Source organism: Cotesia typhae, unplaced genomic scaffold (assembly GCF_013202065.1).
Source record: "Cotesia typhae breed Kobodo isofemale line unplaced genomic scaffold, CoteBio_Ctyphae scaffold_91, whole genome shotgun sequence".
Classification (NCBI taxonomy): domain Eukaryota; kingdom Metazoa; phylum Arthropoda; class Insecta; order Hymenoptera; family Braconidae; genus Cotesia; species Cotesia typhae.
The window spans coordinates 1,521,281-1,548,560 of record NW_027423781.1 but is presented as its reverse complement, the minus strand read 5'-3'; the positions used below and the strand labels follow the sequence as shown (position 1 = coordinate 1,548,560).

Here is a 27,280-nt window from a genome sequence, read left to right as displayed (position 1 = left end):
TGGTGCCATTTGAAATAGCTTGGCCAAACTTATCTTTACAAAACAATTTGGACCGATTCGCACGATACAATTTTGAAAAATTTCCAAAAAACTGAAAAAAAATTTTTTTTTCAAATTTGGTTTTTTCAAAATAACTTTTAAACTGTTTTACCGATCGATTCCAAAAACTACTCAGCTCTTACCATTGAAAAACCACGTCGATCGCCGTCAGCCCGGTCAAAATCGGTTGATTAGTTTCGGAGTTATAGTCATTACAAAAATCATTGCACAACCCAAAGCGCGGCATTAAAAAATTAAATTGCGATTTATGGGATAAATATTAAAAATATGAAAAAATTACAAGAAACCTTTTTTGTAGGAAATTTAATTTACTATTATTAAAGATCTGTAATTTTTTTTGTATATCATACCATTTAGTCGGAATTTTTATTTAAAGTTTAAATTTCGAGAAATAAGCAAAATTTTTTTAATTAGGATTTATAATTACCATAATTTTTTTTTGTAATTGCTAGATTGGTCTAATTTTGGGTAGATACCTAGAGGACACTTTTCTACGAAAATTTTTTAAAGAACCAAGTCAATCGGTCGATTAGTTTCGGAGTTATAGTCATTACAAAAATCATTACACAACCCAAAGCGCGGCAATAAATAAATAATTCAAATACGATTTATGGGCTAAATATTGGTGATATGGAAAAATTATAAGAAACCTTTTTTGTAGGAAATTAAATTTACTATCAAAAAGGTATCACAATTTTTCTGTATCTCTCACTATTTGTTCAGAATTTGGATTTTTTTATTATAAAAAAAAAAGTGTCAAACTTACGAGCTCGGAAGTGATGCGCTTGGCTGTTTGAACACTTACGACAACACACAGGTTAATCCTCACACGCACTTACTACCCCTTCCCACTGTACGGTTTTGGCGACACTGTATACTATTACTATACACATGTACCTACAGACATCTTCTGTTTGGTTGCTCTATTCCATCTCACACATGTCACATGTCACATGTGAGCGTATACAGGTTATACATATGTAGGTTAAAGGTATATATGCATATGGATATACGGTGAACATTTGATGTGTCTCTGTTAACATGTAGCGGCGGTAACTCGACCGAAGCATCCCTCGGCATCCAACATATATGTAAATATATGTGTGCGTGTGTGTGTATAAACAGCTTTAACAATTAAATGTTAACACGTCGAGAGTGCACAAACACTAACATCTTGAATTTCAATTAAAACTTAAACTTTTCCTTAAACTATCCTCCATTCTCTGCTTTATGTTTCCCCGAAGATGAGACCAGACAGACGGGAAGATCCGGATAGAGGCTCTTCTGTTTAACGTTACTTGTCCTTGGAGTTATATCGATTGTGGTTCATCTGCAACGAGACAATTCCAATTGTTACAATCACTTTAATGTCAAGGGTCACGCTTTAAATAAGCGAAAGTTATTTTTAAAATTACAGTTTATTGTTCATCTTTTGCAAGGACCTAGAGGACACTTTTCTAAAAGTATTTTTAAAGATTCAAGTAAATCGGTCGATTAGTTTCGGAGTTATAGTCATTTTAAAATTCACTGCACAACCCAAAGCGCGGCAATAAAAAATTAAATTGCGATTGATGGGGTAAATATCAAAAATATGAAAAAATTACAAGAAACCTTTTTTGTAGGAAATTTTATTCTTTATCAAAAAGGTTCTTATCAATTTTTCGATATCTCTAACCGTTTAGCCAGAATTTATATTCCAAGTTTAGATTAAGTTAAACGCGCAATATTTTAATCATTGTAAACCAGATAACTTTCAAATTAATTAACCAATCGATTTAATTCAACGTAATCATCACCCGCGTATATACCCGGAGGTGCCTATTAAAACTCAGCGCGGAAATCCGATTCATTCGATAGAAAAAAAAATGTTTTGATGTTTGTTTTTTTTTTTTGATAATCACCAAATTGTAGTGAACAATAATGTCGTTTGTTGTGATTTAAATTTATTTATTTATATATTTCCGATTTGACCTTGTGATTGAATGGAAAAAGTTGTTTATTTATTTCAGTTTGTCTGCTCGTTAACTTTTTGTTTGTTCTGATGAGAGCAAAAATGCTGGGACAAAAATAAACAATCGAAAAGTGGTATGAGGTAGTTGACGTAGCACTTTCGATTCACTATCAAACACACGTCTAATTAAGCTGTGAGTAAAAAAGTGTCGTCAGAAATAGAAGCTGTTAGATATATATAGAGACAGATACAATGAAGCTGAGATGAGAAAAAACAATGTTTAACAAGGATACGGTGATTGTCTTTTATTGGATTTTGTTTTGTTGTTTTTATTAAGGTGGGTAAGCTGATCGCGACACGCTTTTTACATTTACCGGCAAAACTTCGATAAAGAGGGTGAATAAATGACTGTTCAATGGGCAAGAACAAAGCTACTGATCGACGTGATCCGTGAATTATTTTGTTACTTAATATTCTTCAAAGAATTTAAAAAAAAATTCTGAGACGAGAGAAAAAAAAAATTTTTTGATTTGAACAATTTTTTGGTGCATTGTTCTGAACAAAAATTGTTTTGAACAAAGATTGTTCTGAACAATTGAACAATTTTTTTTGTTCAATTTTTTAGGCTTGAAGAAATGACAAAAAAATGAGTGGGAGGATTTTTTTGAACAATTATTGTTCAGGAACAAAGATTGTTTTGAACAATTGAACAATTTTTTTGTTCAATATCTGTAAGCTTAAAAAATTGCAAAAAAAGGAGAGGAATTTTTTTTGAGTAATGATTGTTTAGGAACAAAGGAACAAAGACTTTGTTCGAGTGATTGTTTGCGAAAAAAGCTCTGATGGGAATGCATGTGTCAACATTGTTCACAAACAATGTTACAAACTCGCAAACAATGTTAATCCTGAAACTATTCCAATTATTTCCTCGAAGTTGATCGCGTATAAACAACTCTGAGTAATTAGCAAACAATCAAACAACCTTGTTTTGCAATAGTGTTTGCTTTGATAGGAAACAAAGTTACTTTACGAAATGATAAAATTATTTAGTGTTATCAGATTTTGCGTAGTGCAAGGAAATTCGTAAGGAACTTTGTCAAGCAAAGATTGAAATTTTTTTTTAATAATATTTAAACAAACTTTGTCTGAACAATTTTTGAACAGCCACTTAACCATTCTAGGTTGATCTTTGTTTGAACAATCACTTAAAAAATTTTTGAACAAACTTTGTTTAAAAAATTATTGGATAAATTTTTTTTAGACAACAACGAGACAATCAATTGCTTGAAAAATGTTGCTTAAACAATCACTGAACAATCTTTGTTTGAACAATCATTGAACAAAATTTTTGTCAACAATCACTGAACAAATTTTTAATCAATAAAACTTGTTCAAAAAGCCACTACACTTTCTTTGTTTGAACAATTATTGAACAATCTTTGTTTGAACAATTACTGAACAAACTTTTTATAAAAAATTATTAAACAAATATTGTTTAGAAAACAACTAAACAATTATTGTTCAAAATGTATTGTTTAAACAATCACTGAATAATCTTTGTTTGAGAAATCATTGAACAACATTTTTGTCAACAATCACTGAACAATCTTTGTTTGGACAATCATTGAACAAACTTTTAAACAATAATCATTGTTTAAAAAGTCACTAGACAATCTTTGTTTGAACAATTTTTGAACAACTTTTGAACAAACATTGTTTGAACAAACACTGTTTGAACAATTTTTGAACAAATATTGTTCAAACAATAATTGAACAAACTTTGTTCAAAAAAAATATAAACAAAGTAGCACTTGCGCAAAAAATAAACCCCGTTTTTTTTTTCTGAACAAAGCACTTGCTGACCTGAACAATCCACTTTCTAGGAACACAGCTGAACAATTTGAACAATGTGAACAAACTCAGGTACGGCGTGTCAAATGGACCGCGTGTACCAGCCCGTCTAGTGTCATTTGTCGCGGAAGAACGTGACGCGGAACAAAGATAACCGCGAGCGCGACGTGTTCGAAATAGCTCCAGCCCATTCAGAGGCTGCCGGCGTACTGGTGCCTGCGTTCGCGCAGAGATGAGGGAGCGTCCGATCCGCGATTACTCTCTTTCTCTCTTTCATTCTGTTGCCAGCTCAGTCTTGCGGTAGGCGGGGAGTCAATGAAGCTCGGTATCGTTGTGAACGAGGGGTTAAAAACAACCGAGAATCATCTCGTCTTCATTTCGACATTTCTTCCGGAACTTTTTTACCCCTCCTCCCCCCCCTCGTAAAAAGTTGTTAAATATTTTCATTTATTACCGTGTTTATTTCTATTTTTAAATTTGTTTTGTTATTATAATTATATACTAATAAAAAAGTTTGTTTAAATTAAGAGAAAAAAATCTTGAGCAGAGAAAATTGCTTTTAAGAAGAGAGAAAACTTGGATTCATTAAATATTACTGGAAATTAATTTTTAAATTACAGAAAACATTTATTGGGGGTTTTTTTTTTTTATTTTTGTTCTTGAAACTTTTTATTTGAGTACCGACATTAATTTTTTATATATTTTACATATTTATATATATTATTTTTTGAGAAATTTGAAAAAAAAATTTTTTTGAAAAAAAATTGAATTTTTTTTTTTTTTTCAAATTTTTTGAAAAATTAAAGATTTTTCAGAAAAAAAAAATTTTTATTGAAAAAATGAATATAAATCGAAACATTGCTCATAACTAATGTGATAATTAATCTTAAAATCGAGTAGTACCTAAAAGCTTACAGCTCCTATTTAATTATTTATAGATTTAGATTCTGGAGAATATTTTAGCCGTAAATTATGGAGCATCTCAATATAATGCCCCATTGTAAGAATAATAGGATAGGATATCCTTTACCTGGTAGTGTATAGACTATATTCTGAAGAGTACAAAGTAACAGAGTACTACAGTACTACCAACTAGCAGAGTAGCTTTAATTTATGCGAGATTGTTCTTGTTTTCCCCCCACCCCTATTTCTTTTCTCAATTTCTGATCCTTTGATTTCTTTTGTCTCCCAATTTATAAATAGAAAGTGCTTACTACATTCGTATTAAAATCAAACACTTGATATATTTTTAGCAGGTCTCTTTATTTTATTTTATTGTAAATGGCGAAAAAAAATAGGAATTTTTTCTTTATTAACATGATAGAAATATATCCATGTGACATAGGAAAAATTCAATTTGCAACATGAAAAAAAAAAAAAAATACAATTCTGAAATTTTCAGGATATTTGTAGAAAATATCAAGGTTTTATATGAAAGAAAGAAAAAAAAAATTAAAAAAGTTTATCATTGAAAAATTTTGAGTTTTTTTGGAAAATCTAAAAAATAACAATAAAAATAATTTTTTTATGTTTTTTTCCAAAAATAATATTTAATAAAAACCGGCGAGGTTAGCCGAGCGGTCTAAGACTCTAAATAAAAATTAATTAAAAAAAAATTTTGAAAAAATTTTAATTTAATTTTTTTTTTTTTTTTTTACGGGAATTTTCAAAAGAACAATCCAACACAAGTTCCAAACAACTCTACAAAGAACTAGTTTGGATGTTTACACGCCCGTTATAGTCACGAAGGACAAACGAACGGTTTGCAAACGTCAAACTTCGGACCGGGAAGTTCAGAGCACGGGTTCGGCTCCAGAGTGCCACTCGGTTTCAAACTCATCGATGTTTTAAGTGTCCAAGGAAAAGAGAAAATTTTACTATAGTTTGCAAAGTTTGGTTGGGGTTATCAAAGTTTGCGAGGGTTAAATAATTAAATTGTTGAATTTATTGTTTTTAAAAATTTTGGAAATTTTTTTAAAAATTTTAGAAATTTTTTTTTTAATTTTAGAAATTTTTTAAAAAATTTTGGAAATTTTTTTAAACATATATATACTAAGAAAACTCATAAATAAATATTGCCTTTAATGTGTAAGATTATTAGAGCAAGAAATATTAGAATATTTAATTTAAAGAAGACGAATGATAATAAAATGCAGTAAAGCTATTTCAACCCGAAATTATCCCTCAAAGGCATTTTACATAACATGAGTTTCGAATATGTTTACCCTTTTACCTCTTACATACCTTATATGCCTTGATATAAATATTTATATGTTAATATCAAAAAAAAATTTTTAAGTTAATTTTTTTTGTCAAAAAAAAATTTTTTTTTAATTTTTAATTAAATTGCGTAAAACTGATCAATTAAAAACAAAAATTTTTCCAATTAAAAAAAACGATGAATTTATCATGTTAAATTGCAGAATGTTCCGAGTAATTATTTATTGAGCGGCATAATAACGTTGTAATCGATGAAACCTTGTTCAATTTATCCCCAATTAATGCTCACATTACAGCCCGAGAATTTAATTATTTACACCCTATTCATGAATATAACTGAACGTTTTGTGTGTGTGTGTGTGTGTGTGTGTGTGTGTGTGTGTGTGCTTATCACCCGAAAAAAAAAAAAAAAAAAAAAAAAAATTTTTTTTATTATTTATTATTTTTTTTTTAAAAGGATTTTATTGAGCCAAAGGTTAAATGTGAACGAAATGGGCATCTGCTGACACGGAACGCTGAGTAATTATTTTAAAGACTCCCCGTTTTAGATTCCCGATGTTTTTTTGGGTGTAGCAGGAAATTCAATCAACGAATCAACTGTTATTATGTAATTATTTGTATTTTCATCATTCAAACGTTTTGTTGCGTGATAAATTTCGACTTTTGGAGCTTCAAATTAATATCTTCTTAATTGAAAATTTTTTTCAGACTTTTTTTGTAGGAAATTTTATTTCCTGTGAGATAAACTTTTAAAGTTTTGAAAAATAAAATTTTAACTAGCCGTAAATTCCAAAAAATTCTTCAGTTTTGGGTTTTTTTTCAAAATTTTTGGAGGTTTTGACTTTAAAATTTCTCTAACTTGGGAACTATGGAGTTTAATGAAATTTTTATAAAGGATTTTTGTAGAGAATTTAATTTTAAACAAAAAAGGTCTCTTATAATTTTTTTCTATTTTTGATAATTAACTCAAAAATTTGAAAAAACAATTGACCTTAAAAGTCCGTAAATTTTCCCGCCAATTTCTTACCAAGGCGTTTAAAATTGCATATCTGATGTTTTTGAACTTTTTGAGCTAAAAAATACAATTTAAGGGTTATTTTGAGCTCTCCTAGCTCAAAGAGATAGCTTTTTTTATGTTTTTGAGCTCTTTGAGCTCAAAAGTCTGATAAAAGTTTCACAGAACACAATTTTTTGAATTTTCAAACCGCAATAACTTTTGAACGAATCAACCAATTCTCACGCGGTTGGCGGCATTCGACGCAGTTTTATCAGCCTCATGTAGAATCTTCAAATTTTTATAAATCGCACGAGGAATTTTGAAGGAATTTTAAAGTAACTCAAAAAACCACTTTTTTTGGTTTTTTTTCGACAACGATAACTCACGAGCGAATCAACCGATTTTGACCGGTCTGACGGCGATCGACGTGGTTTTTCAATGGCAAGAGCTGAGTAGTTTTTGGAATCGATCGGTAAAGCCGTTAAAAAGTTATTTTGAAAAAACCAAATTTGGAAAAATTTTTTTTTTCAGTTTTTTGGAAATTTCTCAAAATTGACTCGTGCAAATTGGTCCAAATTGTATTTCTAAGCTAAGTTTGGCTGAGCTCTTTCAAATGGCGCCAACCGCGAGAGGATCGGTCAAGCCGATCAAAAGTTACAAGTAGGGTAAGATTTATTTGGGCGAATCAAAAGGTTTGATGTGGTATTACAACATTGTTTAATTGTAAAAGTTACATTGGACTTGGTCAACTCATTGTCCGGGCAACAATTAGTAGACACGGAGCATACGGTACCGTTGTAGCTGTTACTGTTACTGTAGATCAACTAGAGGATCAGTACTAATACTAAACAGCGATGAGTATTCTGAGCACGTACTTGTATACTTGGAAGTACAGAGTGTAGAGTGTCACTTGACGAAGCTCGAGTGCGCATATTATTAAAACAAGAATCGCATTACTGTGACTTCGTAAAAGATACTGTTTGGTGTCCCTTAATTGAGACTTACAATTTAATTTTTTAAAATCGAATATAAATTAAAAAATTTAAAGAATGCCGACAATTAACCGGAATTCTATTACATGGAAAACCTTATATGACTCAAAGGACTCTGGCAATATCTCAAAATTATTGATTGGAACGATAGTGGACACAAAAGGTACCGTCTACAGAGTACAACACTCAATACATCATTTGGACGCAATTCATGGATCGTTATTTCACTTTCGATACCCACCTACAACTTCTCCATTGACATTCCATGCTACAACTAGAATAGCTACCTTAAATTTATCAACCGTAAGCATACCGATCTCCAGAAAATTGAAATTATTTTATCAAAAATTTCATACTCAATTTTTGGATTTAGTTTTGGAAATACGGAAAAATCATAAGACTTATTCAATAGAAAATTTAGTCCCCTACAAAAAAGGTATCTTACAATTTTTTCATATTTTTTATATTTAGCCCATAAATCGCAATTTAATTATTTTTTGCCGCGCTTTGGGTTGTGCCTAAAATTTTGTAATGACTATAACTCCGGAACTAATTGACCGATTGACTTGGTTCTTTAAAAACTATTTTTAGAAAAGTGTCCCCTAGGTCTCTACCCAAAATTAGACCAATCGATCAATTACCAAAAAAATTGTTGTAATTATAAACTCTAATTAAAAAAATTTTTCTCAATTTAACTTTGAATAAAGATTCCGGTTAAATGGTAAGAGATACGAAAAAATCACAAGATACCTTTTTTGTAGAGAATAAAATTTCCTACAAAAAGGTGTATATAGTTTTTGAATATCTCCAATATTTAACCTCAAATTAAAATTATAAATTCTCAGCCAATTCATTGATTGCAACAACTCAAGATTTCTTGGCGGGAAAAAAATAACAAACTAACTGTTGTATCTAATACTAAAATCAGCTTAGAGTCAGCGACGAAGTGCTGTTACAAAAAGAGCCCCATCATACGTGGTATCATAAAGATAGGCGTGAGTAGGAAACAAACGTCTGGTAGCATTCCAATTGGCTCTAGTGAGAAACTTTGTAGCTGTCACAGAGTTTACCTTATTTTTTTTTCTTTTTTTTTATCATTCTATTTCATCATTTGCTCCGACAAATAAACACCAAATAAAAAATAATAGAAATTTCAATTATCAAGGTCGCAAATAAAAAAAAAAAAATTAACTGGGTAAAATTTAACCCACGTACTTCGAAAAGCGTCTGCTGAAACTCAAATGAGAATTCACAAACGATTTATAAACTTTTTTAAAACCAGGAAAACTCTTTATCTTTAAATTCGCTCAGCTCCTCATTATTATCCGGCTCACAACCGCGATTATTTTGTTCTTATACGAGTATTATCTTTTAGCGTCCTGCTCTTGAAGAAGAGCCTCTCATTTCTCAATATTTAAGTCCACAGTTTGGGCTTTTTTTAATTTTCCAAAGAAAAATTAAAAAATTTCAAAAACTCAATTTTTTGGAAATCGAGTTTCCATCAGTAAACCTCTCATAACTTTTGAACGGCTGGACCGATTACATCGCGGTTGGCGTCATTTGAAAGACCTTGGCCAAACTTAGCTTAGAAATACAATTTGGACCGATTTGTACAAGTCAATTTTGAGGAATTTCCAAAAAACTGAAAAAAAAAATTTTTCCAAATTTGGTTTTTTTAAAATAACTTTTAAACGGCTTTACCGATCGATTCCAAAAACTACTTAGCTCTTGCCATGGAAAAACCACGTCGATCGCCGTCAGCCCGGTCAAAATCGGTTGATTCATTCGTGAGTTATCATTGTCGTAAAAAAACCAAAAAAAGTGGTTTTTTGAATTACTTTAAAATTCCTTTAAAATTCCGCGTGCGATTAATAAAAACTTGATGATTCTACATAAGGCTGATAAAACTGCGTCGAATGCCGTCAACCGCGTGAAAATCGGTTTATCCGTTCAAAAGTTATTGCGGTTTGAACATTCAAAAATTTAATAAAATTCGATAAATCGGTAAATATTAATTTTTAAATAAATATTTATTAATTTTGTGCAATCACTTTGTAATTCATAAAAATAACAATAATAATGAAGACAAAGAAGAAAGAGCTCCCATGAATTGTGTAATCGTGATACCCTCCGGGCGATAACGCCGTTTCTTATATTAAATAAGTCTTGTCTTAACATCTTGAGATAGATATCTAGGCTCGAGATTTCAAATTAAAAACGACGGGAGATATTGATAACTTGACTTTTATATTAGTTTTATTATTAAAAAAAAAAAACATTAAGGTTGTTTTTATATAGAAAAAAAATTTATTTTTCAAATTATTATAGTGGATACATTATAATTTATAAATTTAATGAAGGATACTGCAAAAAATTTAAATTAAAAATTTGAATTTCCCGGGCAATTAGTGACGCCATGAGAATTGTTAAGTGGCGCCATCTTACGGTAAAATTAAAAACTAATAATTTTGGCAGTGCCAATTTTTTTAAAAAAATAGATGCAGCCGTTTTTTAAAATGTATTTTATTAAATATAGACATAATATTAATTAATTTAAAAATAAATTTTTATCGATATTAAATAAATGCAAACTCTCTATTGTTTCCAATTGATACCTCGAAGTATTTCTCAGTATTTATCAGGAGACATTTTTTGTCTTTGACATCGAAATAAGCAGCATTTGTCGGCTTAAAGGAATCCTCAATAGCTCCGGGTACCCACAAATCGGCACCCCGGTAGTTTCCACTAGATTAGGACTCCAGTAAAGTACAAGAAGACAAAAAAGTACGTCACAGGGTGTTACTCAAATAGAATGGCAATTGGGTTGTACCCGATAAAAAGGCATTCTTCGTCCACTATTCAATCTTAAACTTTCTTTTGCGCTACTCTTATGCTTATCCTTTCCAAGCTCTGTTTCTCAAGCATGAGGAAAGATCTCGGGCACTATTTTCAGTCCTTTGTCCCTCGATCTAGAATTTCTTATATCCTTTTCGACACTGTCGATATCGCTGTAAAAAAAAAAAAATAGCTTACATGCATACTACCAATTCAAGAGGGAATATTCTCCGTTTATTGCTTCGTGAGGATAAATAACAAGATGATAAAAAGGTGTCAACTTCGATACAATTGCATCCTAGAAGAATAAATCTTTGAACACTTCTTTGAGGAGGTTTTTTATTTTTATTACAAAATCGAGATAAATTTCATTTCCTCCGACAATAATTTATATTCAAATTTTGCTTTGTTAAATAATAAATTTTTATTAAATAGCACTCTACTTCCTTCATTATTGACCTTTTTAAAGATATAAGCTCATCCTGATGTTAAGCTCATCAAGAGCTTTCATTTGAGTACCCACATGCATTTTTCATATATTTTTCATATATACATATATATATAATATATATAAATATATAAAATATATGAAAAATGAATGTGGGTACTCAAATGAAAGCTCTTGCCGAGTGTAATGTCAGGATGAGCTTATATCTTCAAAAATGTCAATAATTCACGAGATATAAGGTCTTTTCTTAATTACGTACCCTCGAGACAAAATTTTTCTTACTTAATTTTAATTTAATAAAAATAGACATTAATATATAACAGTTAGGTATATCCCATAAAAAAATCCAACGTCGTTATATTTTATCAGTGAATCATTAAGATAATGATATCACAAAGTATTGTTACAATTATCATCACGTCTAATAATATCGAGAAGATACTATCGTTACAAAAGCATCTACCGACAATATTCTTGAGTGATAGAGAAAGGAATTCCCCGGGCGACGCCGTGGGCCGTACAACCTAGTGCGTCAAATTAGGAGGGTTGTCTGATGATACAAACTCGAGATGTAATGCATGCAAAATAGTTAACTGCGTTATTTATACAGTGGGGTAAATTGCCCGTCACGATTGGCTGTGTTGAATTATTGATCGATTATCCGAGTTCTGTTTGAGTGGCCCTGCTCTTCGTCCAGAATATATTATTAGACCTGAAGCTCGTTTGATTATTCCGTGCCCTTGATAGCGTGCTCGATTCGCCGTACGGCTTATTCGGATTAATAAGTCTTTGTTCTGCATTATTAGTTTCATATTTCGACAGAATATTACCTAAAGTACACAGAAAAAGAAAAAAAAATTACTTCTGAAAGTCACCGCTAGGTGGCGCAGTGGCGCTAGCTTCTCGCATGTGGTAAGAATTTTCTAAATTTTTAGGTAATTATTGTAATTTTTCGCAATTTACAAACTTGGTTCATTTTTTCGTGACATTGGAGTTGAATTTTATCGAAATAACTATCTACTAATCATCTATTCACGGAACTAACCTTATTTTCTATTCTCTGACCTCAAATTTAAGTAGTTAGGCAAAAAAAAAAAAAAAAAAGTATTAGTACCAAAAGTCACCGCTAGATGGCGAATTGGCGCTAGTTTCTCGCATGTGGTAAGAAATTTCCCGGGTATATAAGTTAAAAATTCTTCTTTGGTCTTTCTGATCAAATTTTGAAGGTCTTGGGGTAGCAAGTGATCAAAATCATGAAGAATTTATCCAAAAAAATTGATCAAAAATAAAATATATCAATTTTCTTAATAAAAATTTTGATAATTTAAAAGTTCTTAAAATTAATAATCAAAAATATTTTTCGGCTCATTGACCAAATCATCGTACAATTTGGAAATATTTTTGAGTTTAACCGACTCTTTATAACCAACTCTCTCTAGATTTGAATCAGGATTAAACTTAAATTTAAGTTTCATTTTAAACAGCTTAAACTTCTGAATAACTCCGCGTTTATACACATCCATCAGCGCTTGCCTTAATTCTTCAATTTCATCATAAGAAGCTCCCACAGTATTTTCCACTTTTTTCACACATTGTTCGTACAAGTACCTCACAATACTTTGTTCCGTAAGTTCCAAAATCCGTAGATCAGCCTCATCTGGATTATTCACAGAATTTATATTCAATTCAGTAATGTTTTTACTAATTTCAAAGCACATGTACAAATGGATCATCTTATTCCAAGCCAACCAATTCTTCAGAAACTCATTTTTAGCTTCCCTTTTTTCCATACTGTTTATTTTCAAAATTTCAGTTATATCGTGGACTTTACCATCATTAAACAATTTTCCGTAAGTTATTAGCAGGTTATCATTCACCTTCTTCAATTCAAAGTCGACATTTTGATTGGTTAACAAATTTGGGAGCATGAAATTTGAAGTAATCGCGACGAAATCTCCATAGAAGTTCAAATTTTTGAATCTATCTAGCAATAAACTGTTCCAGTTATTCAAGGAATATTTGGCTTTCTCCAACAAGATATTAACTTGTTTAATAGGTGTGTTCTCTTCAACAATTTCAAACATGATCAATGATTCAGGTGTTATTGATGTTATTAGGTCATCAATATTCATATCAAATTGACCCTTTTTCTTTTGAACAATTGGAACCTGATCAGTATTATCATCAACTCGTTTTCTTTTCCGAATTTCACGTCGTCGATTTTCATCCGAAGGATTTTCAGTCGGTTGTGGTGAAGAGCTTGGTCTAGGTTCAAAAGTAGATGCGGGACTAGATCTAGGTTGTGGTTCAAAAGTTGAAGTAGGACTAGATGCAAGTTTAGAACCAGTTCCAGTTCTAGGTCTTGGTTCTGGAGCTTCAAGATCAAGAATATCAGGCTTGATAACTTCCAACAGCTTGCTTTCATCCAACAAGTCCAAATTCTTCCTAAACTCCTGCACCAACCTGTCATTGAACTTCTTAACAGATTCAGCAGCTCTGCTGATCTTGATAGCAAACCCTTCAGCTTCCTCCAGCCCCAGAAGCTCCAGGAACTCCTCATAGTCATTCCTCATGAAGATCTTGAAGCTCTTTCCGGACAACGAAGTGTAGATGATGATCATTTCCTCCAGGCTTCTTTGCAACTGGAAGAAATTGGTGATGCTGTCGCGGTAGTCTTGGGCTAGTTGTTTGAAGATCTTGGAGGTGCTGTTGAACCTAGCGATCAATTGCGCAGCGTTTTTGTTGTTTCTTTTGGCGGCTATTTCGAGTCGCTCCTTGTGGACGGACTGAAGGTCTCGGGCGACTGCTTTAGTTTCAAAGAAATCCTCGCGCAAAGCAGCTTCGAATTTCTTCAGCGACGCCATTAGTCTGATGAAGGTATTGTCCGCTTTGCGGAATGTTGTGATGGGCACTAACGGCAGGGTTCGCTTCTCGACTTCAGTTAGGTAGTTGTCGAAGTGGGTTTCGAAGCCAGTGCGGAACTTGCGCAGGAAAGATCGCACTTCTGTGACGAACCGCTCTAAAGATAACACGCTGGCTTCTATGGGAAGCTTTGAGAGTGTGAAGTTTAAATTTGGCTTTATGCTATCCATATTTAAGGTTTGTTTTCTTACTATAATAAAAGTTTAAAAATAATTAATTTTTTTTTAATAAAAAATTACAATATATCTATATTTAATTAAATATATCTATTAAAACGGCTGTATTCTTTTTGTTTCAAAAAATTGACAGCGCCAAAATTAATATTTTTTAATTTTACCCCGCGATGGCGCCACTCAAAAATTCTAATGACGTCACTAATTGAGCGGGAAATTTAAATTTTGAATTTAATTTTTTTCAGTAACTTTTATTAAACTGATAGATAAATTGAATAACGAAACTAAATTTAAAACATTAAAATTCCCTTTTAGAGAACTTAGCAAAAAATTAATTTTCTCAATTATTTCAAATCTTCTAAAATATCTCTATAATCAAAATCAAACTTAAAATCACTGTTGGAAAATATTCTGCAGTTCATTATAGGCTTCGATCGAATTAATTTGCATCCCTTCAATCTTTTCTGCTTCTTCATAAATAATCCGTCGCAACTGTTCACTTGGACTGGTCGAATTCTTAAGTTTCATCGCAAGAACCTTGACCTTCTGAACAACGAATTCTTTGTACCTCGCGAGGAAAATCTCCCGAATATTATGAAGATCAATATCATCAGGCTCAACAGAAGGTTTCAATTTGGCCAAGCACTCTCCATACAAGTAAATCAAAATACTATCATGAGTGAAGGTCAACTTGAACTTATGAATTTCGTGGGGGTTAACGTCCAATTGTGCTTTCAGTTTCTCAATTTTTTGTTCCGTCTCGAAGCAGTTGTAGAGATAGACAATCCTGGTCCAGGTGAACCAATTTTTAAGGAAGTCTTTCCTATTGGCATCATTCTTGTCGATATTGACAACGTCGTCTATCGCGTAGAGCCTGCGAACGGAGGACAACCTTCTGTGACCTTCAACCAATTCTCTGGCTATCCTTTCGAGTTCCAGGTGTGGGTCTGGCTGCTGCGCGGATCTGGGTAGTAAGAAATGCTGGAAGGTCTGAATGAATTGTCCGTACAAGGGCAGACTGAAGAACTTGTCTTGCCAGGTGTTGAACTTGTTGAACAACTGTGTCTTGACGGTCTGGAGCAGGATTTTGATGACCTTGTCGTCTTCTATCATCACGACTTTGTCTCTCGGCAAATCCTGGACGTTGATCAGCGACACCAGGTTGACAACGTGGAGATTGAAGTGCTTCCGTTGTTGCTGGGTGGGTTGTCTCGGCTGAGTCGGCTGATTCGGCTGATTCTGCTCTGGATCGAGAGAATCCAGCGGAAGGATACTTACCAACGCGTCGTCATCCAGCGAGTCGATTTTGTTGGTGAACTCATTGATGAAGTTGCGGTTGATCATCTCCAGCAAGCCGCTCTCCTGAGTAATCCCCAGAAGATCCAAGAACTCATTGTAGTCGTTGTTCAGCGAGATGTAGAACGTCTTTTTGGACAACGAGTTGTAGACTATTACCTGCTCCGCCAGGTTGCTCTGCAGCCGCAGGAAGTTGTTGATCCTCTCCTGGTAGTCGTTCGCCAGCTTGGTGAACTCCTTCGAGATGTTGGTGATCTTCGCAATCAGCTGCGGCTTGTTACGGTCGTTCTTCTGCTCCGCAAGCTGCCGGCGCTCCGAGTGCATTCTCTGCAGATCTCTTGCTAGTTGTATTGTTTCAAAGTGGTCTTTACGCAAAGCTGCCACGAATTTCTCCAGGGATGAGATCAGTTTTAAGTAGACGCTGTCGGCTTTACGGAACAAAGCGAAGGTCACGTTTGGAGTTAACTTCATCTCTACTAATGTCAGGTAATCATTGTAGAAATTCTTTAAGCCTGTTTGGTAGTCGGTTATTAAAGATGTTATGTATTGGATAAAAACTCCGAGAGATTCTATGCTTTGACTTATTGTTTGATCAGTCAAGCGGAATGTTCGGAGTGATGATTGATTCATTTTTTATTTTATTTATTTTTACGTCGTTTATTATATAAGCGTTAATTTTTTTTATTAATTTTTTGGCTTGCTAAAATAAGCGTTTATTTAAAAAAAAAATTTTTTTAAATTTCCCGCTAAGAAAATTGTATTAAAAAAATTTTTTTTAAATTAACCAATTAATTTTAACCAGAAAAAAAAAATTAAACTAACTCATTGATTTATCCATCATTCTTAAAATCCAAATTAAGTTAGTGATATGAAAATCCAACTAAAAAAATAATTCAATTAAAATTCGTTCTATTTACACGTCAATTCAATTAACGTAGCAAAGAATAAAAAAAAATAAAAAATAAATAAATAAATAAAATTTTTTATTTTGGGGAATGAAATTAGTTTGAAAATGAATACGCTGGAAAATAATTATATTTAAAAACAAAACTGGTGAGTATAAACAGCAGGTGGAGAGAGATATGACGTTACACATTAATTTAGCGAGTGTGCTAGGTGAAAGGGAAAGGAGAGGGGATGAGAGAGAGAAGTAGAAGGAGAATTAGGTAGGGAAGGGAGATTGCAGTTGAAGTGGGGAGACCGAGTGCTTTTAAGCCTTTGTGTGGACAAAAGCACTTGAGCTTGATTATTACTCTCACGGGTATCGTCCATACTATCACTTGGTCAGTCTATGGAAATCCATTAAAGTGTCTCCTGGTTCGAGATTTATATTTCGATCCCTTTGTTAGTATAATAACTATAATTACTATTATTACTATGAATTATAATAGTGTTAAAGCTTAGACACGTTAAAATTTGTATTTTTCTATTAAAATCCAAATTTTGGCTCTAAAATCAAATATATGAAAAAATTACAAGATATCTTTTTGATAGAGTATTAAATTTTCTACAAAAAAGGTCTCTTGTAATTTTTTCATATCTTCAATATTTAACCCATAAATTGCAATTTAATTATTTATTTATTGCCGCGCTTTGGGTTGTGTCCTGAATTTTAAAATGACTATAACTCTAGAACTAATCGACCGATTAACTTGTTTCTTTAAAAACTCTCCCTAGAAAAATATCCCCTAGGTCCCTGCAAAAAACCAGGATCGAATTTTCATTTGTTCAGTTATTTTGAACAAAACAACAAATAGCTTGAATATCCAATTAATTGATTCACAGGAGGTACAAATGGGCAACGCAGAGTCAGACTGGACTGTCGGTTCGAGTTAGCGGGTATCGCAAATCAGAGTCCATTTCCATGCTAATATCCGATGGAATTGGCATAAAGCCATTTTGAGTTAAGGTGAGCCGATTTTCACGCGTGTGTACTATACTGACTGTGCGAACTCCGCGTTGACAACTGCTCTATTGTCCTTTATCCTTCAGGATGCGGCTAAGGAGTAGAATAGGGGATTGTGATTGAGATTCGGATTTGGATTGGGATTTCGAGTTTAGATCAAGGGTTACGCCCTCACATTTCCGGTTTTAGATTTATGCCAGGATCTTGGGTATATGCATGAAGATTGTCACTGTTATTGATGTTTATGTTCGTAACTTACTGAGTAAACAAAAATATAAAAATATTTGCCAAATTTTAGTGCCAAAATAATAATAATTAAAAAATTTTATTATTAATTTTTTTTTTAACATTGAAAAAGCGAAAATTTTGCATTAATAATAATAATGCTAATAATGCTAATAATGCTAATAATAACAATAACAATAATAATAATAATAATAATAATAATAATAATAATAATAATAATAATAATAATAATAATAATAATAATAATAATAATAATAATAATGACAATGATGCGATAGCGGTTTTGATCAAAATTCGATTAAGTAATACTATAAATTATAAATTACAGTTGAGTAGTTATGAAATGCAGACTTGCACCTTGTGAAAAATAAAGTTATTCAACAAACATGGGTAATTGAGTTTAACTGATAGGATCGCTCACAAAGTCTCATTAAAATTCTTTACGTTTTAGGTATAAAATACTCACATTTATATATATATTTGTGAATATAAGGGCGGGGGTGTATAGAGTACCACGAGAGAGAGAATAAAGGTAGCACATTTATTCGAGTGGCGAGCGAAGTGCTGCGGCAAAATACGAGCCACTGAAATAAATTTAACCCTCTTGTATTTTACATTTCTCTATATTCACATATATGCTGTGGTATATATATATATTAGTAAGGTATTTAATGTATGGTAACTCACAAATGTAACTTTTTTTTTTTTTCTTTTCAAACGTCAAAGTAATATTTCTTTGTAATTGAAATTAGTAATTTACTACTTTGTATTGCTTAAAAATATTTTTACGAATTTAAATTTCTATCTTACGGCAAAATTATTTTTTAAATTAAACTAGTTCAAAAACGTTTAAAAATTTTCTACTATTATCACTGTAATAAATTTCGATATTTAAATTATTTTTTTTTTTCTCAAGCTCGAATTAAAGAAACAGCGTCTTGACAACGACAAATAATTTTTCTCGCCCGAGACGCCTTGAAATTGCGTCATTGTACTGAGAGCCAGCCGGGTGTAATGAACCTTTAATATTTTTTTTCTTCTCTTTAACTTATTTAATGGAGTATTGAACCAAGAAAATTCATTTCTTACTAAATTGTGTTTAATTAGATTTTGTCTACGTCACAATTTTTTTTTTTTTTTATTAAACTTAAAATAATTCTTAAGAAAAAAATATCACGGCAAATTAATGGAGATCTGAACTCTTGTTCAGTAAAATATTGTGACTCTCAATTACGACTTGAAGTAACATTACGCAAAACTACAAAAGTGTCCTGAGGCATTACAGTGACATTACAAGAACGTCATTGTTTTATCTTAGCGTCCATTGTTTGAAGCAAAAAGTTTCTATGCCACAGTATATTTTCCATAACTACTGTTGAGGTAGTGGGACTGTCTCGGGTGCCCTAGCCCTCTATATCTACTACATGTCCCTTCATGTCCCTTCATACCACTCGGTATATATTTATACATTTGTATATAGAGTAGAGGGATCCTGTCTGAGATCCAGTGGCTTTCTAATATAACAACCAGCTTATATCTTGTACCTTATACTGTCCTATGCAAACTTGTTGTTCCATTGTACACTTATTCCGGTTCGCTGCTAATATTTATATATTTTCCTCCCAAGTCTTTGGAAAACAAAGAGAAACTGAGCTCTAACAAGTAATATGCAAGTTTTATAAATAAAATTCACTATTTTTTCTACCTTTCACATAATAATTCAGTAATTTCATATTTTTTTTTTAAGTTCAGTAGCGCCACCACACGGTAAAATTAAGAAATACTAATTTTGGCGTTGTCCGTTTTAAAAACAAAAATATGCAGGCGTTTTTACTAAATTTAGGTTGTAATTAATTTTTCATCAGTTAGTTGTTTTAAAGTGACGTCATTAGAATTGTTAAGTGGCGCCATCGCACGGTAAAATTAAGAAATACTAATTTTGGCATTGTCAGTTATCGAAACAAAAAACTACAGCCGTTCTATTTTAGATATATTTAATCAAATATAGACATATTAAAATTATTTAAATGTTTATTATAAATTATGTTTATTATTAAATAGTTTTAATTAATTTTTTTGGACATTGTCAATGTGAAATAAAATAAATAACTGTCTCGGTATGTTAAAATTGTCTTCATAAATATACCGTGTGAATAATAAACTTCCTTAAATTGAAAATTTCCTGAAATAACAAACTTTTAACGAAATGATAAGATGAAAGAATTCTTAAGGCAATCTACGGTAGATCTTTTGAGTAAAAAATCAGTTTAGATAGTTGGTTAACTAGTTGGGCGCCAAGGTACCGAGAAGTTAACTCGGCAGGTCATTTTTCCAAGTTAATTATTGGTACAACATACCTGGAAGTTTGCTAAAGACGGGATGTTTCAGGTGAACCCTTTCCAGAATAGAGGTGGAGGTGCTCGCCGGAAGCACTAAGGCTACAAGCGACAAGATTAAACTTTTGAATCAGTTGTCACGATGTTCCTCACGGAGATTGTCGCCGAGTTTGTTTCTGATGTCTTGGGTAAAGGTAAGTTTTCTACTTTATTAAATAAAATTATATAAATTGGCCACCTAGCGTTGATTTTTCGAACTGAAATCTTTTCCAGCCTAATTAATTAAACTCACGGATTTAATTGAAGTATTTGATGAAAAAATAATAGAAATATGGTTTTAATCGATAAAATGTGACTATTGAGTGTCAAAAAAATTTTTAAAAACTTCCAAAATGATAGAAAATATCAATAACCACACGAAATTACCCAAAAATTACCAAAATAGACGAAAAACCTTAGAAATTTATTTCTACATGCGAGAGTGAACAGCGCCACTTGGCCACCTAGCGGTGACTTTTAAAACTAAAAAAAATTTTTTTTTTCTTTCTTTGCATGCTGGGACACTTTAGGTATTATTAATTTGCATATTTATCAACAATTTTCCCACCTAGGCAATTATTCGAGCAAAAAAAAAAGACTAAGAGAGAAAAGATAAATTACTATGCAAAAAAATTACAAAGCAAGTCCATGTATGCGCATATGTAAGCTTAACCAAGATTATATTTGAATTTAAATGTCTTGTCATCTTCTGTAGCGGCCGTACACACTCGGTAGTCCGGATGAATAAATATATATTACATAAAGTGCCCTCTAAAATAAAAGATCCGTGGGTTTATGCGTGTCATTCGCTTGAACAACCGTAGAGAGATACATTAGCTAGTTGGTGAAAAGACCCTCTTATAATAACAAAGATAATAACAATAATAACAATAAGAATAAGAATGAGGATGAGGATAAGTCGAGGAGGAAGATAAAAAAAAAGGTCATTCTACTTGTATAAGTAAAGAGCATGACATATTCTGATGCATTTATTCATGTAGGTATTTACGAGCATACCGAGCGACGTACGGAGGACAATAAAATTTTCTAGTCTGTTTTCTGTTCTTACCTAGTTTACTCTCCAGTCACGGTTTCATCTTTTAAGCTCCTGGGTCAGCTATGATCATGCTTGTGTCTGCAATTTGCTTATAAATATCTATCAAATTTTATCGGATCATGTAATAATATTTTCGGAAATCTCAAAAACTCTAATATAGAACGGATTTATTTATTATAACTAAAAATTTATTATTGGATGATAGAAAAAAGCTGTATCTTTTTATTTTAGAAACTGACAACGCCAAAATTATTATTTCTTAATTTTACCGTGCGATGGCGCCACTTAACAATTTTAATGACGTCACTTTAGAAAACTGAATAATAGAAAATTAATTACAACGTAAATTTAATAAGACGCCTGTATATTTTTGTTTTTAAAACTGACCATGCCAAAATTAGTACTTTTTAATTTTACCGCGTGATGGCGCTACTCAACAATTCTAATGGCGCGACTTAAATACTAAATTTAAAATATAAAAATCACTTGTTATCCATTATAATTCTCTTTAAAACTTAAAAAAAAATATATATATATATATATATATATATATATATATATATATATATATATATATATATATATATATATACTAGATTTATTGAAGTAAGTTGGTGTATTAATTAAACCAATGCAGACAATAAGATTAACAACCTGGGTCTTAAATCTCGAGGATATTAACTACAATAGTCTAATATAAATCTCAGCTAAGATCGTAAGCACTAACTGTTAGATCATTCGGGCATCGTTCTCACTTTCACCGACAAACTAGAAACAAGGATAACAAGTGTCTGTTTTACCCCATTACACATAAAGCGCCCAACTTCCTCAGACGTTCTTAGCGATAATTAGATATTAATGCCCCGGTTTACAACAGCGTACGCTCATAGTACGTGTATGTGCATATTTATCAACTCATACAACTTATGAGAGCACAACCTTATATTAGATTTTATCACGGCCTCTTAAATTTAATTCTACCTGTTTATACTAACTTTATTATATCATAACTTTGTACATTAAAATTCACATAAATGTTTATGCTTGTGAGCCTATTCAAAGCTTAACTAAACAGAACAACCTTTTATTGTTCGTATGTAGAAAATTTACAGATAACAGTTAGAAGTTATTTCATTAAAAATATATCTGCAGAATTTCATTTAAAAAAAAAAAAAAATTATTTAAAAAAAAAAAAAAGCTTTGAAATATTAAAAAAGCTCATACACATATGACAGAATAATAATTTGTCAAAGGACGGAAATTCTTAGCAATCTTCACCTCCTCTTTCGTTACATTCGTTACTTTCATTTTTTATTTTTATTTTCATTGGTGTCTACGTCAACTGTCGCGAGAAAAGCACCGAGATCTTGCCACGACAGTTAAAAAAATGGAAAAAAAAGGCTAAGAGTTAAATAAATACCAGCAACTCTTGACACTTTTCAAGGGACTTTTTTTTTTTTTTTTTTTTTTTTTTTAGACTATCCGGATTATCACAAATAAAAATCATCTTGAGCTTAAGGGTATTTTTGACACGGGATATGCTTTTAGCCTTATATACTCATTTTCTTACACGAATTTATCCATGTTATATGTCATATTTTTATCTAAATTCATGATAACTAAAAAATTTTCCCATTATAAGTTTCCTGGAATCATAACAAGGAAAAAAAAAATTAATTCCTAAAGTCACCGCCAGGTTGCCAAATGGCGCTGTTTCCTCTCGCATGTAGAAATTAATTTCCAAGTTTTTTCTATTAAATTAAATACTTCTTGATATTTTATATCGATTTTACAGTAATTTTCGATCTTTTTGAAACGTTTAAGTCGAATTAAGACAAAAAAAAATTTTTTTTTTCATTTCGAATGAAATAGACAGTTCTTATCCTCCTACTGACCCTATTTTTCAAAACAAGACACTAAAATTAATTATTTAGGCAGAAAAAAATTTTTAGTTCTAAAAATCACCGCTAGATGTCATGATGGCGCTGTTTCTCGCAAATGGTAGTTAATTTCTAAGATTTTTGAGTTAAAATCGAACTTTTGAGGTATATCACGACAAAATAGGATGTTTAGAAGGCAACGTACAATATTTCGATATTTTTTGAAGATTTTATTATCTAAAATAGAAAAATAAAATGGACAATTTGAGACTTCCTTACCCTAGTAATGACAGCCAGTGTTGCGAGTAGGATGTGAAGACCCGCTGTCAAAGTGTACGAGCAATATCCACCTGGTGCATTTTACCCCCTTTCTTTACCCCACGGCCTCACGGCTTTGGAGTAGAAACTCGAAAAGTTTTCTTTTTACCTCTATTCTTAACTTGAGTTTTAGTTTTTTTTTTTAACTAAAATTCATTTTCGCTATTCTTGTTCCTTTTACCTCAGGACCTTTTTGTACTTTTATCTCTATTCTATTCCGTATATTTTTATATTTTTCTTTTTGCTCTAGTTATTTTTATTCTTTTTATTCTATTCAACATCCACCATCCTACATCCTACATCAATCTATCAAGCTCCGATTTTTTATACTTGGTTTTTATTTTCGAGAGTGTTACGATCGGTGAATGTGAATAAAATCCTTGTATGGTTTATTCTCAAGAGAAATAGCTTTTTTTTTAGTGTTATTATTCCAAAAATATATACATTTTTTTTTTGTTAATTGAAATATTTTTATTTCAAGCAATAATCAACGTGCATCCACTAAAAAGAAGGCTTTTGTTTGAAAAAAAAAACCCCCAGTTCTTTCATTAGTCGCCGGTTAAGTGTCCTACTTTAAATTTTCATCAGGTTATGGGCCTAAGGCCATAACCTGGAATTTTACGGTAATTTTTTGTAGAGACCTAGAGTACACTATTCTAAAAAAAAATTTTAAAGAACCAAGTCAATTGGTCAATTAGTTTCGGAGTTATAGTCATTACAAAAATCATTACACAACCCAAAGCGCGGCAATAAAAAATTAAATTGCGATTAATGGGATAAATATTAAAAATATGAAAAAATTATAAGAAACCTTTTTTGTAGGAAATTCAATTTACTATTTTTAAAGATCTGTAATTTTTTTGTATCTCATACCATTTAGTCAGAATTTTTATTTAAAGTTTAAATTTCGAGAAATAAGCAACATTTTTTTAATTAGAATTTATAATTACCGTAATTTTTTTGTAATTGATAGATTGGTCTAATTTTTAGTAGAGACCTAGAGGACACTTTTCTACGAAAAGTTTTTAAAGAACCAAGTCAATCGGTCGATTAGTTTCGGAGTTATAGTCATTACAAATATCATTACACAACCCAAAGCGCGACAATAAAAAATTAAATCGTCAAAATTTGCGTTTTTTAAAATCAATTTCATTTATTCAGTTTAAAAATTAACAATAGACATGAAATCGTCGATAAACTACACTCAATGAGCTGTAAACGTCATTATCCTCATAACGTTCATTATAATTTTAATGACTATAGTTATCTTTACAACTTTATAAGGGATGTATTCATTAACTGGATATTACTTCCACGTTGAAGGTTCCTTTCCGCGATCCTCATCTCCATTAGCGTGTAAATACCAGCATCTGCTAACCACTATCTACTGTCCCCCCCTCCCCTCTCTAGTCTTCACCCAAGAATCTACAGAGTCTTCAGTATGCAGAATCCAGAGCTAGCTATCTATATTTATCCACACGTCTGATAAATCCTCGAGTAAAATAACAGTGATAAGATCCTGTTGACTCATCCCGATTCCACCCGACACACAATATCCACAATATAATAGTTAAGTACTACCCGTATTTATTCAACTGAACCGGAAATCGCAATCGTAAATCCTTCATCATTTTCTCCATCTTGAGTTCTTGCTAAATCTTCATCATTCTTAAGCTCTTATTAGTCTTATTTTACTAAGAGAGATATATACTTGCTCTTGTTTCATCAACTTTTAGCTCTTTGATCCGCAAACTAACTCTCTGGTTCTGTAATTACAAATATCGAGCTTTTCAAAATTTATCTTCAAGATTAATATATACTAGCAACCTTGAAGTCGCTAAAACTAAAAAAAAAAAAAAATAAAAAAAATAAAATTCTGTTTTTATTAAATAATAAATTTTGTTAAATAGCACTCTACTTCCTTCATTATTGACTTTTTTAAAGATATAAGCTCATCCTGATGTTAAGCTCATCAAGAGCTTTCATTTGAGTACCCACATGCATTTTTTAATATATTTTTCATATATACATATATATAATATATATAAATATATAAAATATATGAAAAATGCATGTGGGTACTCAAATGAAAGCTCTTGATGAGTGTATCATCAGGATGAGCTTATATCTTTAAAAAGGTCAATAGTTCACAAGATACGAGGCCATTTCTTAATAATGTATTTAAAAAATTTTTTTTTTAGGAAATAAAATAATTAGCAATTTTCCAACCCATCTGTGTCACTTAACTAACTTTACTTCCAGCAAACTTGGTTCAAAATTTGGTATCTATAACAAACATGGTATGCACGTAAGATAATGATAATGATAATGAATATTCGTAAACTTAAATCGAATTAAACTTAGCGATAAGTTTAACATCGACGACAAGAAGTAGATTGAGCATATATTCCCTTCACGGTGTTTCAAACGAAACTTCCAGGTGAGTTCTTATCCTTATCGCGATTTACGTAGTTTAGTGCACTCATCTTATAACTCGGTGCCTGAAACCTGGAACGGAACGTCTATAGACTAGTATCGTATCCTATCATCCCCCACTTTCCCCCTCCCCCTCCCTCTTAACGTACTCCCAAGACCCTGGAGCTTTTGTAGTTGATTCAGCAGGAAATTAATTGTCTCAACTCCTGTGTTATTTATTGCCCCAATAAATAAGCTTAGAAGAATGAAACAATACACTTAGGATTTTTATTGTTTTATATAAAGTTAATTGAGGAATCTTTTGTTCTTCACCTTAGGCCAAAATAAAAAAAAAAAAAAAAAAACTTGCCTGGGATTCGAACCCTGTACTAAAAAATGAATTTTAAAATCACTCTAACTCCAAAACTACTGAACCGATTTAATTCGTTCAAAGGAAAATACATTTCTCGTGGTGTCCTCTATCACCTCGAATAACTCCCATTAAAATCTGTTGACCCAAAAAAAATAACGGTTTTTTTTTTTCTTTTTAATATTACGCAGTGACGCGAAGATAAATAGAACATTACGGGGATAATTGCCGCATAGTAATCTCAGTAGGATCGATCGGTATATCACCGCATTGCATTGAGTTTTCGGATTCTCATGAGACTGAATTTCTCTATTAACTCATGAACTATAATAGCTCACAGCGATATAACTTCCGCGCATTAATCCTACCGATAATATTCAACAAAACGTTATCAAATTCTCAATTTAATGTTGGATTTTTCCATCATTTGAATTTTTATATTCTTATTTTAAAAAATCGGTTAAGCAAACAAGAAATAAGAAGGTTAATCCTCGGTTACATGAAGTACATTCACCAATAAAGGCTCTGGATAAAAAGGATCACAGCCGGACGAACCGTTAGAGAGAAATTGAAAACACCGATCACGTACGTAGATTAAGTAACTGACCAGGCAAATCCAATAGGATTACATGTTTTTACAATTTTTTTTTTTTTTTTTGAATTTTTCACAAGAAAACACCCATTGGGGGTAACTCGATGACCATGTGGAACCAAATACACTATTGAATAATCTCCTGACAAATTTATGATCATCCAAATCAACGATTGGTAAACAATGTCGCTGATTAATAATTGACAATCTCCGTAGGGAATTTATTGGAGATTGATAGTTGGTTGGTTGAAATTTTTGAAAAAAAAAAAAAAATTGATGTTTAACCCAACAAACGTACAAAGAGCATCTCAAATTCAAATTCAATTGGCGTAAACTTTCTTGAGCTCCAAGTCAGTCGTCTTGAGTAAATCCGAGC

General features: G+C 31.7%; 2 protein-coding genes and 1 long non-coding RNA gene across 7 annotated transcripts in view; 1 reads left to right on the top strand and 2 right to left on the bottom strand.

The window, feature by feature from the left end:
• The window catches only part of LOC141537361 (uncharacterized), a 34,364-nt gene extending 30,327 nt beyond the window's left edge, over positions 1-4,037 (bottom strand). The window contains exons 1-2 of one of the 4 annotated variants that reach the window (XM_074258309.1): positions 3,875-4,037; positions 827-1,390 (exon numbers count right to left, since the gene is read on the bottom strand). The gene's annotated coding sequence lies outside the window, so the exon portion shown is untranslated. The other 3 variants (XM_074258311.1, XM_074258312.1, XM_074258313.1) reach the window with 3 other exon arrangements.
• LOC141537394 (uncharacterized) overlaps positions 1-20,409 on the top strand; it is a 38,863-nt gene extending 18,454 nt beyond the window's left edge. For both annotated transcript variants that reach the window (XR_012480915.1, XR_012480914.1), the window contains exon 3: positions 20,286-20,409. This is a non-coding gene — a long non-coding RNA (uncharacterized LOC141537394). The remainder of the gene's footprint in view (positions 1-20,285) is intronic.
• LOC141537411 (uncharacterized) lies at positions 14,776-16,429 on the bottom strand. The gene has a single exon (XM_074258397.1). The coding sequence runs from the start codon at positions 16,373-16,375 to the stop codon at positions 14,843-14,845; it is 1,533 nt and encodes a 510-aa protein (XP_074114498.1). The 5' UTR covers positions 16,376-16,429; the 3' UTR covers positions 14,776-14,842.
• Positions 20,410-27,280: the final 6,871 nt, after the last annotated feature.

What these genes read in the sequence shown, in the direction of transcription:
- LOC141537411 (XM_074258397.1), bottom strand. Translation starts at nt 16,375, where the DNA reads ATGAATCAATCATCACTCCGAACATTCCGCTTGACTGATCAAACAATA.